This window comes from Paroedura picta, chromosome 8 (assembly GCF_049243985.1).
Source record: "Paroedura picta isolate Pp20150507F chromosome 8, Ppicta_v3.0, whole genome shotgun sequence".
NCBI classification, from domain to species: Eukaryota; Metazoa; Chordata; class Lepidosauria; order Squamata; family Gekkonidae; genus Paroedura; species Paroedura picta.
In genome coordinates, this window is record NC_135376.1 from 58,450,312 (window position 1) to 58,465,084 (window position 14,773).

General features: G+C 44.5%; 1 protein-coding gene across 14 annotated transcripts in view; it reads left to right on the plus strand.

Moving 5' to 3' along the window:
• The window catches only part of TACC2 (transforming acidic coiled-coil containing protein 2), a 171,086-nt gene that overhangs the window by 41,462 nt on the left and 114,851 nt on the right, over positions 1–14,773 (plus strand). For all 14 annotated transcript variants that reach the window (XM_077349959.1, XM_077349958.1, XM_077349965.1 and 11 more), the window contains one exon: positions 375–485. In XM_077349959.1, coding sequence (XP_077206074.1) covers positions 375–485 — 111 coding nt within the window. The remainder of the gene's footprint in view (positions 1–374; positions 486–14,773) is intronic.

Below are 14,773 nucleotides of genomic sequence, written 5' to 3' on the forward strand. Positions count from 1 at the left end.
AATTATAGTCCGTGGACATCTTGAGAGCTGCAGTTTGACTACCCTGTCCAATAATGCAGAAGCAGTAATTTCTATGACAGTTAGTTGTATTGCATTCTGGCAGGCATTTAGTAGGGTGAGAATTTTAAATTTAGGGTTTGCCTGTTCAGGATTTTTAGATTGCCTGGTTCTCCACAAAGTTACATGTTTCCTTCAGTAATCAGCGCTGTTCAAAATATTCCAATCTCATTCCCTTTTTAATAGTTGTTTTCTGTAAACTTATTTTATCACCGGTTTGCATATCAGGAAAAAAATTACAAGAATAAATTTTAGTTCTGTGAAACGAGTCCTCTTCTCCAGTAACTAATTGTGTCCCTGTTTTTCCATAATCTCAGCACTATTCCTGAGCTCTGTCACTTTCTCCCTGCCGCACCTGAGGAGGACGATATAATACTAGCTGACAAAGATGCCTCAGAGGAGGCAAGAGATGCCATCAAAGTAGAAAGGTACAGTGAAAAGCATTAACATTTTTCAGAGGGTGGTACCACTCCATAACAGTAATTCTTTCCAGTTGCATGACACCGAATTGGACACTGAAACTGGAAAACTTGTTTGTGCAGAGTTTTTTTCCCCCTCCCCCTCCTATAACATGTTATTTGCTGATGGGTTACCAACTTTTTTTCTGGTTTGGTTCCTTCGGAAAGCTTCTTGACTGCCTGACTCACCAAGGTTTACTACATTGAGTTTTTTTTTCCTAGCTTGGAGGTGAAGTGATGGGAATCATCTCACTAGCTCCATGCCTGCATGTCTAGAGCAGTGGTCCCCAACCTTTCTGAGGTTGGGGACCGGCAGGGCATTGGGGCGCGGCCCGCGCCCGCGCATCGGGCCGCGCCCCCCGCATCGGTCCGCGCCTGCACATCGGGCCGCGCCCGCGAGCCGCGCTGGCACATCGGCCGTGCCCGCACAGGCGCGGCCCGGCCCCGATTCCCTCTCCCCGCCCTGCCGCAGTAAGAAGCTTCCCGGGCCGCAAGCTTGCGGCCGGGGAAGTTTTTTACTGCGGGGGGGGTGGGGAGAGGGAGCCGCGGCCCGGCGCCATGGCCTTCGCGGCCCGGCACCGGGCCGCGGCCCGCAGGTTGGGGACCACTGGTCTAGAGGACACTTGCTGGAGATGCAAGAGTCATGCCAGACAACAAGGTGTCACCCCTTCTTCCAGACAGAAGTACCATAAACTCCACCATATTAGCGGGGGGCAGGCAGCATAAACAGGAATCCTAATAGTTCCCACATTCGATAACCACATAATCTTTGGGAGGCTGTTTGGGAACAGTCCCTGGAATCAATAGCTGTCCTGTAAGGATGTTTTGTGCTATTGGATGCAGGCTGCTGTACTGCTGATTGGAAAATAAAGGTTTTATGTCTCTTGTTAATGCATTTGGAGGAGAAGCTATGAAATGCTTATGAGCAAAGGTATTAATTTGGGCTACTTTTAGTTGATTTGTGAGGAATTATATATTTGGAAGATGTTTTGAATAGAGGCATCAACAAACTTCATGCATTCTATGTTCCACACTTGCTTTTCTTTATCGTGGTAGTAGTGAAGAGGTGGGCCTGTTGTTTTTTAACAACCCTTGTCCGTTGTGTATCCACTCAGAGGTTCCAGAGACAATTCTAAGGGGAGTTGCACACCCTTATAAGCCTGTTCACTTGAGTAATTTTACGAAGTTGTAGCTCTGCTTACACTGGCAGTGTAAAAAACGCTCCCTATGTTTTAAAAGGATTTTGCTTCCTGTTGCAAATAGGGTGACGTCTTTGAGTAGCCGCTGCTAATTCATAACTATGTTTCTTTGTACTTGGCATATGCTTGAAGGATTTATCTTCACCTGTTTTTTCTGCCTGAGCATTCCACCCAAGCAACAGCAGCTGCCACTTTTTGCAGAACAACAGTAACTTTTTATAGCTTGATGGCTGTGGATACGTCTATTTTGTATACTGTACACATGGAGAAAATAGAGTCACACAGTCAAGTACTTTGATTTCCCAAGCCGGTTAACAGGGAACACTGCCCTTGTTCAAACTTTGCCTAGTACAAGAATGTGCAACTGCAGGAAGAAATGAGCAGATATCCCTTGACAGCCTATGTGTATGTTTTTGGCAGTGATCTGGATAGCTCTAATTTGGGGATACTAAAATGGAATCATTGTAGATGCTGTAAGCTGGTCACACACACTTCCCAGTATTTCCTTCCCCACTTGCACATTTATTGCTGTTATATTTCTTTCCTATCATGCATCCTCCACCATTTATATCCAGTGTCTTCTAATTTATAGTGGTGATATTCCTATGGGATGTGTTTATTTATATATATGATACAGTGTTGACGGCAGTTAAATGCAACAAAATCACATGAAACTATATTACCATAACATTTTACTCTTAGTAACACGAGTGAAAGGCATACATTCCTTATTCACTCAAGGGTATGTTAGGTGCAAGAAAGGTTCAGTGTGTTAAGAGTCCAGAGTAGTTTAAATGTAGAAATGCCACTGCCAGGTCACTGCTGCAACTCCTTGAGTTGGGGATCAAGAGAATTATTGGTTTTGTTTCTTGTTTATTTTTTAAGTGTTGGATTTGTACCCCAGCTGTCCATTCCCATCCTGCAGGAGAGGGGGCCTGCCACAGTCTAGCTCAAGATACAGCTTGGTACTAGCTTGAGAAGGCCCCTGACGAGCTCTGGGGCTTGGGGACAGCAGAGGGGCATGACAGGGAGGCGTGGAATTCCTGGGGCATGGTAGGGAAGCACAGCCAGCTGTTGTGCCTCAAAGTCTGATTTTTTTTTCCCCCAGGAATGCCTCCATGATCAAAAGGTTAATAAAGTCTGGTTTATTCTAAGGTGATTCAGATGTAGCAACTGTATATAGCTCTTTAAGGGAACACTTAGTGACTATATTTGTCCATATTCTCTACCAGTAAAGAGGAAGTTTATGGGACTAAGAGAGTTGTTGTTATTTTTTTTACTGTAAGTCTTATATCCCATGAGTTGTTGTTGTTAGATTCGAACCCAGATTTCCCAGAGCCTAGTCTGACACTTGGGCTATCATACCATGCTGGCTCTCAGAAGTCTCCACTGGGAAATAGTTTGCTTCTTGAAAAGAGATATGCTATGGACTGTGAAAATTAGTGTAGAGCCACGTGGCTACTAATTTGATTCTAGCATAGTGCAGTTCACTGGCATGACTCGGAACCAGATGTACATATTTCTCATTTAGACCATTTATGCACTGGGAACTTCACTGCCCCAGCTCCCATGCAGGAGCACAAATTGGGAGCAGATGAGGCACACTGGGCCAAATGCTCCCTCATGTGGGTGCAGAAAGAGGTGGGGCAACCTGCCACTACTAAAACTCCAGCCTGCAGCCCAGCATGAAACCTCCAGTGTGTAAATGGTTTAGAATGAAATCCTAAGCGGAGTTTCCTTACTCTTCCTAGCTTATGAAGATCACACGGCTTAAAAAGGTATCACTGTTCAGGATGGAACTGCTGGTCAAGAAGTTTCTTTCTTTGCATATTTGAGATTGAAACCTTACCATGTATTTAAAATGTGTAAAACTGCTTAATGCCTCTGTCTACCAAGGAGCTCTGTTAAGACGCAGCAGTGTCCCAGGTAGCTCTGCTGTTTTAGCAGCTGTAGCATACAATTCCTGCCTGAAATGATTGAGGACTGGTCTGCATCAAGCTATGTCACTTTAGAATTCTGAACAATTCAGTGGAATGGAAAATTAATCATAGCAGCTAGCTGCAAAGTGATGGCAGCTACAGTATTTTCATTTATACTAGCCAGGTGGGGATGGGATCTTCCCAAGGCAGGAATTTAAATACCGTCTTCAATATGTTGTTTTTCAGTTTTATCAGTTGTCATGGTGGATTAAGACATATGAAATGAAGGAAATCTGAATCTCAAACACTTGGGTTCATTTTTGTCTTTATTCTCCGTAGCAAACAGTGGCATTAAATATTCATGAAATAGGGAAGACACAGCTCCCTTTTCCACAAGATGCAGCAGCCAAGTTTGTCATTACTTATTCTCTGGTGTTTTCAGATTTCACACAGGACCTTTTTTGTAAACGTGTTATGTGTGAAAGCAGCTGTCCCTTTTGTCTGCTGTCCAGCCAGATATCTGCATGACATTCTGAAGATCAAGCTTTATTCTTGTTCACATGTAATGAAGTATGATGTATAGTTTTGCCACTGTTTACATCTGGCAGAAACATATACAGATCCTGTGTATCTGTGTAATGTATGCTGGTGGTAACACAAGACACCACAGATATATAGGGGATGCAGAACTTGCTTTAAATTTAGTTCTCTATCTTTTTAATAACATCTTACCTTTTCTGGAATAATCGTTTGTGAGATTTTTTTACCTGACCTTCTCACCTTCTACTCTTAGAGCAATTTATGCAATCTTATACTTTTATATTGTAGAAACTCACTTCGTCTTTCATCTTTGAGATGGACCATTTACTGTATGTATTTGGCTTGGTAAAGGTATTACACAACACTTGAGATTATTAAACATTCTTAGAATTAATTGTAGTGGTAACATTACATCAAGCAATAAGAGAGCCAGTTTGGGGTAGTGGTTAGGAGTGCGGATTTCTAATCTGGCATGCCAGGTTCGATTCTGCACTCCCCCACATGCAGCCAGCTGGGTGGCCTTGGGCTCGCCACGGCACTGATAAAACTGTTCTGACCGAGCAGTGATGTCAGGGCTCTCTCAGCCTCACCCACCTCACAGGGTGTCTGTTGAGAGGAGAGGAAAGGGAAGGCGATAAGTCACTTTGAGACTACTTCGGGTAGAGAAAAACGGCATATAAGAACCAATTCTTCTTCTAAGTATAGCTTTCATAGCACACAATAAAAACCTTCAATAATTTCCTTTAAAAATTCAAAGTTTGGGGTTTGACCCACAAGATGTATTAGTGAAGCAACTATAAATGTTATTGTTACATTCATAGCAGAATGGGAGGTTAGATGCTGCGTATCCATTCTGTTAACGTCAGTCATTTCCTCTGTGGTTTTCCCCTAATACAAGAGACTTCTTGTACCAGATGAAAGTTTCATTGCTAGATTTATGTATATTTATAGTTTAACCCCATATGAACCTTACCAACTATCATGGTAATTTTCAGATGCCCCAGTCATCTGAGGTCATAAATAGGTGGCAACATGTGAAAGATGCAAGACTAGGTTGTGGGGGCAGGCATCAGTAGCTGGGGATAAGGAAGGATCCGGATGAGCACAAAAGAACAGAGGTTACAATAATCTAAAACAGAGCATAAGAGAAAATTTCTTGCTACTGTCGTAGCTTGTTAAAATTAAAGCTCTGTTTTAGAAAAAAAACACCACCTTAATTTACAAGGTGTCTTTATGACCCATTATGCACTGGGGGAATAACGCACATTCGGGGTGGAATGGCGGTGACTACAATCACCGATAACGCACGGTGCCGGCTGCAACCAGCCGCAGCTTCGGTGCATGCCGCTGAAAAAGCCACATTAGCGAAACGCAGAAGAAAGCGCAGCTTCCGGGTAACTGGGGCGTAACCAGAGGCGGTGCCAGGAGCGCTGCGTGCATAATCAGTTACTCTGGGTTTTGCCGCCGTTGTGCCGCCTCCCATGCATAACTGGTGTGCTTCGCGTCTTCCCCTTCCGCGTTTTCCATGTGACACAAAATCGCCGTTTCGGCGGCCGTGCATAATGGGCCTATGTATTGGCAGCCATGAAAATCTGAGAAAAAGCCATTTCGTACTTGGCTTCCAATAGACTTGATAATATGGGAGTAGGGAGAACGAGGCATGTAATAGGAAGTATACTCAGAGATGGACAAGTGGTAAGGTCTCAGAGTAAGGGCTAGATCCTTTTGCCTTGCAGGGGGATTTTGACCGCCTAATGAGGACACTGACAACCATAATTTGGCGTAAAATATTTGGCCACAGCCTTTATTCAGCATTGAGCGTGGCAAGCATGGGAAGAGAAATTTGCCCTCTTATGGTCAGCTGACCCCAAGGCAGCCCATTACAGCCTGTCCCTCAACAGGTTGCATTGGCTATCCAGCCCAGAATCCTGGACATAATGGCAGGCTGAAAAAGGGGGGAGGCAACATGGAGTGACCCCTCTGGGCGTCAGCCTCTGTTGGGTTCTCCTGCCTCCTGGAAATGCAAGCCTTCAACCAGGCTCTGCATCCACACAGCCCCTTAAGGTAGCGATCCCCAACCTGTGGGCTGCGGACCACCAGTGGTCCTTCGACTAATTGGAGGTGGGCCCCAAAGGACGCCTTCTCCCCCCCCCCCCCGGCCCTTTACTTCATCCCCCCTGGCCCTTTACAACACACTTCGGGTGTCATTGTCTCCCATCACTCCCAGATGGGACTATCTCGTTGCAGAGAAACAAGCTCAGGGTTCCCATTGATTTGTCATTGTCATGAGTTAAAATTTCCATGAAAATAAAATGTTCCTTATGTTCATTGTTGTGGCGTGTCTGTATCTTATTTTGAAGGGATGTTTAAACATTACCATAGCAATCAGAGAGAGCGTTAGGGCAGTGGTTGAGAGTAAACTACCCCCCCACTGGGCCTCAGTAAAAGGCGTTGAGTGGTCCCCGGTGATAAAAAGGTTGGGGACCACTGCCTTAAGGGGCCCCCCAAATCTAGGGGAGGCCAGCGCGCAAGCTTGGACGCCCCAAAATTGATCCTTCCCATGCTACACTTCCGCCGGCTGTGACAGTTAAACAACAATACAATCCAAAATCTAACAAGTAGTCCAACAATTCATAAATAGGGAGGGAGGGTGCTTTTCTCATCTTTGGGCGCCCTGATGGGGAAAAAGAGGCCGAGCAATGTTAGGCCATCCGTTTAACTGACGCCCAGTTCAGCCACGCCCCCTGTTGCCATGCCAACACACACCCTGCCCAGAGAATGCCAGTGCTGGGAGTTCTCTCCCACCAGCCAGGTCCCTGTCGGCGTTCCTCCCCGGCAGCGGCAATGGCCCTCTTTAGATGGCTTTTTATTAATCCAAACTAAACAGAGGATCAACTAAACAGAGGATCAACAAGTTATAAGCCCATGTTTTGCTACAAACACATAGAAGACATTCTAGGGATACATTATTTTAAAATAGAAACTTTAAAAAATATTTATTTATACTTCAATTTCAAAAACTGCCCCTCCTTGCATTGCTGGTTCAGGGCGGTTCACAACATATTATTGACAAATCCATTAAAACATTTTAAAACAGTAAAATCACAGTTTAAAATAACACATTAGCCAATAATAATAACAACCCACAGTTGTCGTCAGCCACCATTAGCTTGCCTATCACAGTCCTTTCTCCTGTTCAGGGGGTGAATTTTCAGAGGAGGGCCCATTGACAATGTTTTATTTTTATTGCAGGCCATAGTAACCACTTCTGGGATGTTGTCACTAAACCCAAATAAGAAAAAATGATTCTTGAGGAGGGGGAACTGTTTCCACTAGTTCTGGCTAACCTTCGAGTTATCTTGGGCCAATTTTTGTTTTCAACTGGAAACTATGCAAAATGTGATTTCCTAGCACAGAGACTCAATCCATCAAGCTTTGGTGATTTCACTGAGCATTTCTTCTTTGGGGATTTATCTGAACCACAATTGTGTAGTGAGATTCTGAGGTTTTATACCCATAATACAAGTTGGAACAGAAAGAAAAAGTTCTTATCAGCCCACAAGGTCCAACACTGCTAAGATTTGAATGGCTCTAATTTACACTGACCACAAATTATCCTCAAGGGTTTTACATTCATGTGCAGGAAGGTAGTTTTCAATATAAATTTCCACTGCAGTGAATCTGTACTGGAAAATTAATATCTATGTGCAACTAAGTTATAAAGCTTTGGCTGTATGCCTAAATCTCAGGAATCCAGTGGGAATTATTTCTGAATAAGGATGTGTAAGATACAATACTATTTGTGTCATTTTGGAGAATAACACATGAACATTTGTTGATTAATAAGACTAAACTAGTTCAATGAAGAAAATATTTTTATCTAGTAAAAAGGACCACAAACATATTGCATTAACTACAAGGGCTAGAAACATACTGTAGTCCCCAAGAATCCCAAATTATAAGTAAACTGTTATTTTTGTAGAGCTCTAGGAACAACTTATCTCTGAACACTTCCCTGCTTGCACATATTCTTGCACAGATCCAATCCCAGTATCTTGATAACTATACAGACACAGGCTTGGATTTAAAACCCATGTATAGAGTTTTGCCCTGGAATTAAACTTTCCCACTTTTGACAGCCTGCCATAGTCCTATGTGGCCTCCCCTTAAAAGCCACTCTTGATGGCTAGGAAACCCTCTGAATTTGTATTCAGTGCAGCACAAGCAGCTGCAAGTGTGGGAAGGAATCAGTAGAATTCAGAGACAGTCTCTACCTCTGTTATGAGTGGCATACTATAGGATTAAAGTAACAATGAAGGGCCCCAAACTACCCTGGTAAAAGTGTGTTAATTGTCCTTTAGCCTAATTGTGCAACTGCTTTTATAAGACAATTGGTCAAGAAATTACTAGACTTCTGGTCATCTGCTTTCTAGATCCAGGACCCATTGAGGTGCAAGCACAAGATATGAGGCACATTAGATGGAAGGGAGGTAGCATCTAGGCCAAGAATATGTGCTTCAGAACAAGAGACCTAGTAACAGAAAACACAAGTGGAAACCAGGAGATGCACCGTAATGAGGAACAAACCAAAAGTCAGAACAATCTCAGTTATTAAACCTATTAGAAGGAAAGTCCATTTTCAAAATGGGCTGTAGAAAAGCTGAGGGAGGGCAGAAAGGCTCCTCTGGAGCAGGACAGGCCAGCTAGTGATGCAGGCCACCAGGCTGGTATAGCAGAGCAAGCCCAGATGGCCTCCCCTGCTCACCCAGCTGGCAGGAGGCCTGGGAGCGCAGTGTGCCCAGGCAGCCTCTCTCACTCTCTGGGCAGTCAGGAGGCCTAGGAACATGGTGTGACCATGGTGGAGCACACCCAGACGATCTCTCCTGCTCTTCTGGCAACCAGGAGGCCAGGGAGCATGGCGTGCCCATGGAAGAACATGCTGAGACAGCATCCCACAGCTCTCCAGCTTATCTCCTGCTGGCTCTTTCTCCTTATGCCAAATGCTGGGAAACAGCATGGAAGTGGAGAAGAAGGTGGATGGGGGCATGGAAGAATTTCTGATTGGCTGTCAGTGGGGGAGTGTCCTCTCCCAATGGGGGCATGTCCTCCAGTGAAGGCTGATCAGAGGCTCGGCATTTCCTCGGGTAGTACACACATTCAATTGTTATATTAAGATTCTCGTTGTTCTGCTGCTCCACTCAATCTGTAACCACTCCGTGGGAGTGGTATAAATAAAACAGTAAGGGCTGGGAGGGGCAACGATTGGCCCCTGGTCTCGGACTGACAAGCGGAGGGCCCAATTGGGAGGCTCAAAGCGACGCAGCGGGGCTGTCTCTTTGCCGGCCCCAAAGCCCCGGGATCGCCAGGGAGGCGGCCGGGAGCACCCTGCTCCTTTCTCCTTGCCGTGGCGAGGGACTCGGGGTGGGGGCCAGGGATGGCGGGGGGCCCCACAAGGATGGCTCTGAAGGGGCCACCCCCCCCCACAGTGGCTGCTAGTGTATATATAAAGTAAGTAAAGATGTGAAACTCTATTATTCTCCCTTCATGTGCATTTACAAAAGACAGCTCTAGTTTAGAAGGGCTTACAACTCACATAACCATCTTGACCCATGGATTGAAAACCAGCAAACTAGACCACATAGCAGGTTCTAGTTTAGTCAATTAGAAGAGGAAGAGGAAGAAGAAGAGTTGGTTCTTATATGCCGCTTTTCCCTACCCAAAGGAGGCTCAAAGCGGCTTACAGTCGCCTTCCCATTCCTCTCCCCACAACAGACACCCTGTGAGGTGGGTGAGGCTGAGACAGCGCTGATATCACTGCTCGGTCAGAACAGTTTCATCAGTGCTGTGGCAAGCCCAAGGTCACCCAGTTGGTTGCATGTGGGGGAGCACAGAATCGAACCTGGCATGCCAGATTAGAAGTCCGCACTCCTAACCACTACACCAAACTGGCTCTCCAAATTACCAAATAACCAAATTACCCTCATAACTCTTTAAAAGAAATGCTCTTGTACTGGTGATATGGTAAATGAAGAGGTATGGACTTTTTCAGATGTTCCTGAAATGGTTGGAGAGTTATTATTTTACTAAACATGAAGATATAAAGACATTAGCTTAAAATAAAATAGCTTAGCAATACATTTATTTAATAATAGATAGAGATTCCACATTCTCTGTTACTTCCATGCAAATAAGAGCTATGCTTTAATCTGGAATTGAAAGAATATTCCTATTCCATCTATATTCCTATTTTACATGCATTTCCTATTTCTATTCCTTTATCCGTATGAAAGTATTAAAGCATTTAAGATTACCCACATTTAACCCAGCACAAGTCAATTGAAAGGGAGTTGAACACATTTTACAAAGATACATATTTTTTGACAGGGGACCAGAACAGCTATCGAGAAATCCAGCTTACTTGATAGGGGTCTTCAAGTAAACTGGTTTTCTCCACAAGAGTAAAGAAAGTGGTCTTCTAGTGTGCCCAAGTATAAGTTCTGTATCAGTGGTTCTCAACCTGGGGGTTGGGATCCCTTTTGGAGTCGAACAACCCTTTGACAGGGGTTGCGGCAGGGCAAGCAACTTGGCCAGGGGAGTGCCATCCACACAACAGCTTTGTGGGGTAGATTGAGATAGAGCGTTTCTCTGTCTGGAGCAGCAGAAAAGAGTGAGATTGGCATGGTGGGACAAGTGGCAGAACTGAACTGAGAAACCCCGGGGAAAAAAACAATTTATATACAATCATCATGAACAATGGATCTTCACGCCATTGGTCAGTTTCGGTTTAATTTCTGTGAAAGGACACTTACATAATTTTATGGTTGGGGGTCATCACAACACGAGGAACTGTATTAAAGGGTCACAGCATTCAGAAGGTTGAGAACCACTGTTCTATATGATTAAATATCTCATGATTTTTAACTAACAGAACTTTGTTCAGTAAATAGCATTACTTTGTTTTTATCAAATTCTGGCTTGCCAGTTTGGAAAGAGCATGGTGTTTCCTTATTATCTGTTTAGCATGGATTGGAGATCATCACATCACTCAGATTTTATGGAAAATCTAGACAATGTCTATAGCCAGTTTTAAATATATATATATATATTTAAGAATCAATCCTGGCACCAACCGTGGGCTAGCAAAGTGCCACTGAGATTTCTCAGATTTGCTATTCCTATAAACATTGTACTTTCTGTTTCTGAGGTTAACACACTTGTTCATTCACAGAGACCACAGCATGACTGGGAAGGGAGACTGCTTTAGTTAGCCTTAACAATTGCTTCTTACATTTTTTAAGCTCAAAATTTCAGAACGGCACAAAATCATCTGCATAACACAGCAATACCTGATGAGCAATTATTTGGGGCATGAAGGGGAAATAACTCCCTCCCCCCAAGCATCCCCAGCAGGAACTGATTGGGAGTGATTTCAGGAACTCCAGGGACAGTAGAATGAATGGGAAGTAATTAACCAGCAAATCAGAAATAGCCCAGAGGAGGAAAAGTAAAAATGTGAAGGATATCTGCTCAGCAAAGCCAAATGTTTACTGGATGACAGTTACTTGCACCTGAAAATGTACTGCACCTTTGCATTCCCAAACTGACAGTGTAGGCTACCAATCATAGCCATTCCTATCTACAATGTTGTACCTTGTGTTTTATTTTTTGCTGTTGGAAGCATAACCAACAGGAAGACCAGAAAGAGACTGATGTATTTCCCTAATAACACTAGAACCCAAGGGAGCATGTATTGCTCATATTTATTTCTCTAGATTGGGTGTCCCCAGTCTATTTGAGCCTGTGGGCACATTTACAATTCTGACAATGTGGTGGGTGCAATCACAAAAAGGCTGCCACAGGAGGCAGAGCCAGCCCAAAAATAGCTTCCGCAACCTACCTTCAGTCATACGGTGTAGATCTTTGTACTTGTAAGGTTTACTCCAAGCCAGGGGAAGGAAACATTGGCCAACCCCCCTCTCTGGGTTCTCAAGATGGTAAGAGCTGGGCAGACAGCACAGAGACATAACATTTGTAAAAGGTTTCATAAAGATGTAGAGAAACCGGAGTGTTTCTAGAGAAGGGCTACAAACATGGTGAGGGGTTTGGAGACCAAGACGTATGACGAAAGGTTGAGGGAGCTTGGTCTGTTTAGCCTGGAGAAAAGACAATTAAGAGGTGATATGATAACCATCTTCAAATACTTTAAGGGTTGTCATATAGCAGAGTTGTTTTCTGTTGCCTCAGAGGGTTAGACCAGAACTAGTGGGTTGGAATTAATTCAAAAGAATTTTTGGCTAAAAATCCAGAAGTTTTTGACAGTTAGAGTGGTTCCTCGGTGGAACAGGTTTCCTTGGGAGGTGGTGAGTTCTCATTCTTTGGAAGTTCTTAAGCAGAGGCTAGATAGCCATCTGACAGAAATGCTGATTTTATGAATTTAGGCAGATTATGAGTGGGTGGGCAGGAAGGGATGTGCCAGTGTTTGTCTCTTGTAATCCTTCCTTGTTGAGCCTCTTGTGGTGCAGAGTGGTAAGGCAGCTGTCTGAAAGCTCTGCCCATGAGGCTGGGAGTTTAATCCCAGCAGCCGGCTCAAGGTTGACTCAGCCTTCCATCCTTCCGAGGTCGGTAAAATGAGTACCCAGCTTGCTGGGGGATAAACGGTAATGACTGGGGAAGGCACTGGCAAACCACCTCGTATTGAGTCTGCCATGAAAACGCTAGAGGGCGTCACCCCAAGGGTCAGACATGAACTGGTGCTTGTACAGGGGATACCTTTACCTTTACCTTTTAACCCTTCCTTGCATACCCAGGGAATTGCTAATAACCACTGTAAGATGGTAGATGAATTACCTCCATCATTTTCCATGAACAAAAAGGCTGCCTTGGCAGATTAACTCTGTAGCATCACACCCTAAGGGCTTCCTCCTTTTCACCAAACTCCCATCTCCCTGGGTCTGCCCCCCAAATCGCCATGCATTTGTGAGTTGGCAGCTCTAAAACAAATAATGGCCACAACACAGACGCACATAGCCTGTATTTTTTCCAGACCCGCTTTCAAACTGGTGCCACTTCCATAAGCGTCAGCAAATCAAACAGAATTCCGTGGTGTGTGTGTGGAGATGCTAGAAAGAAGGCAATAAGGGTGTTCGTGGATCTGGCATTTTAAGTGCCTAATTCTTGCGCGCGTGCGCGTGTCTGTGGGGAGTTATTATTGCCATCTCGAGCCAAAAGCGTCTGGAACATTCAAAAGTGCGATCAGCTTGTCATGACTCAGAAACTCCTGGAAAGCAACTTCTGTAGGCGCTGGAGAGAAAGGAATAAAAACCACGTGTTCCTTCCCCCTGGCATACAGACACACTTGCGTTGGGAGGAGAGGAGGAAGAGGAAAGAGCCAGTCAGTGCAAACGCCAAACGATTACGAATGCAGCGGGGGTTAGTTTGTCGGGATTGATTCTGATTCAGCGCGTTGCAAATGTGGAGTTTTGAGGGGGGGGGGAAGAGGCTTGCCCAGCGCCGCCGACATTCCACTGACCGCCAAGCGGCCTCGGATGCCTTCGCAACAACTGCGTGTTTGCTAGATGCTGCTAGGCACTCCTTGGGGAGGAGCCTCGGAAGCTGGGCGCCTCCAGGTTTTGTGCAAGAGAGAGAGAGAGTGTGTGTGTGTGTGTTTTTTTTACATAGCCAGTGGCCTTTTGTGCAGCTCAACTTTCAAGCAGCCTTTCCATTCTGAGGAGATAGGCAGCATCAAACGCCAGACTTTTAAGGATTCTTTCTTGGAGTCCTGAGAGAAGTTTTGCACTCCTGGCGGATTTCAGAGGGAGAAGAATTTGGCATGTTAATAGTCCTGATTTGGAACTGAAAAATAATAATATTGGTAGAATCTTACAGGCGCTTTTCCTAAAGGAAACGTGTCTGTCTGGGAGGTGGGGTTTTTTTGTTTTGCTCTTCCCTCCGAGGATGATCCAACATTGTTCTATTTCTCCCTAGGCTTTGGTAAGTCTGAAATGGTTCGGTGTAGAAATAGGGCAAGCAATTGTTATGGGGCGAAAGGATTCTCAAATAGCTGTATTAAAACGAAAGTTATTTTCTGGGGGTAAATTACAGCACTTCAGATTTGCTTCTTTCCTCCAAACTCTGTCCCTTGCTGTTATGAGCAGTAACCTGTGCCATACCACAACTCTACCAAATAACAACTTTGTTGGAAGTGCCTTGGGGGGGATTCTCCAAAGAAAGTACAGACTTTATGCTAAGGGGAGTTTGCACACCACTCTAAAACGTGTTTGAATTTCTGTGACTCAGGACGTGTTTACCAGTTCCATGGAGACGCAGTGGGTTGGCTAGTTATGTTATCCTGGGAAAGGTCTGGCTTTTGCTTTTATGTGCAGTAAAACTGGAGACTTTAATAAGAGGCTATTTCGTAATGCAAGGAAAGGCAAGCCATTTGGTGCGTCTGTTACTGAACAGATCCGTCTGACGTTTATCAGGACTGACGGCTATTGTGATAGTAATGAGACAGATGGGTTGGCTTATTGAGTGATAACTGTGTGTGTATAACGTTTAACATAACTGTGTAGCATTACAATATTTTTATTTATGTTCTTAG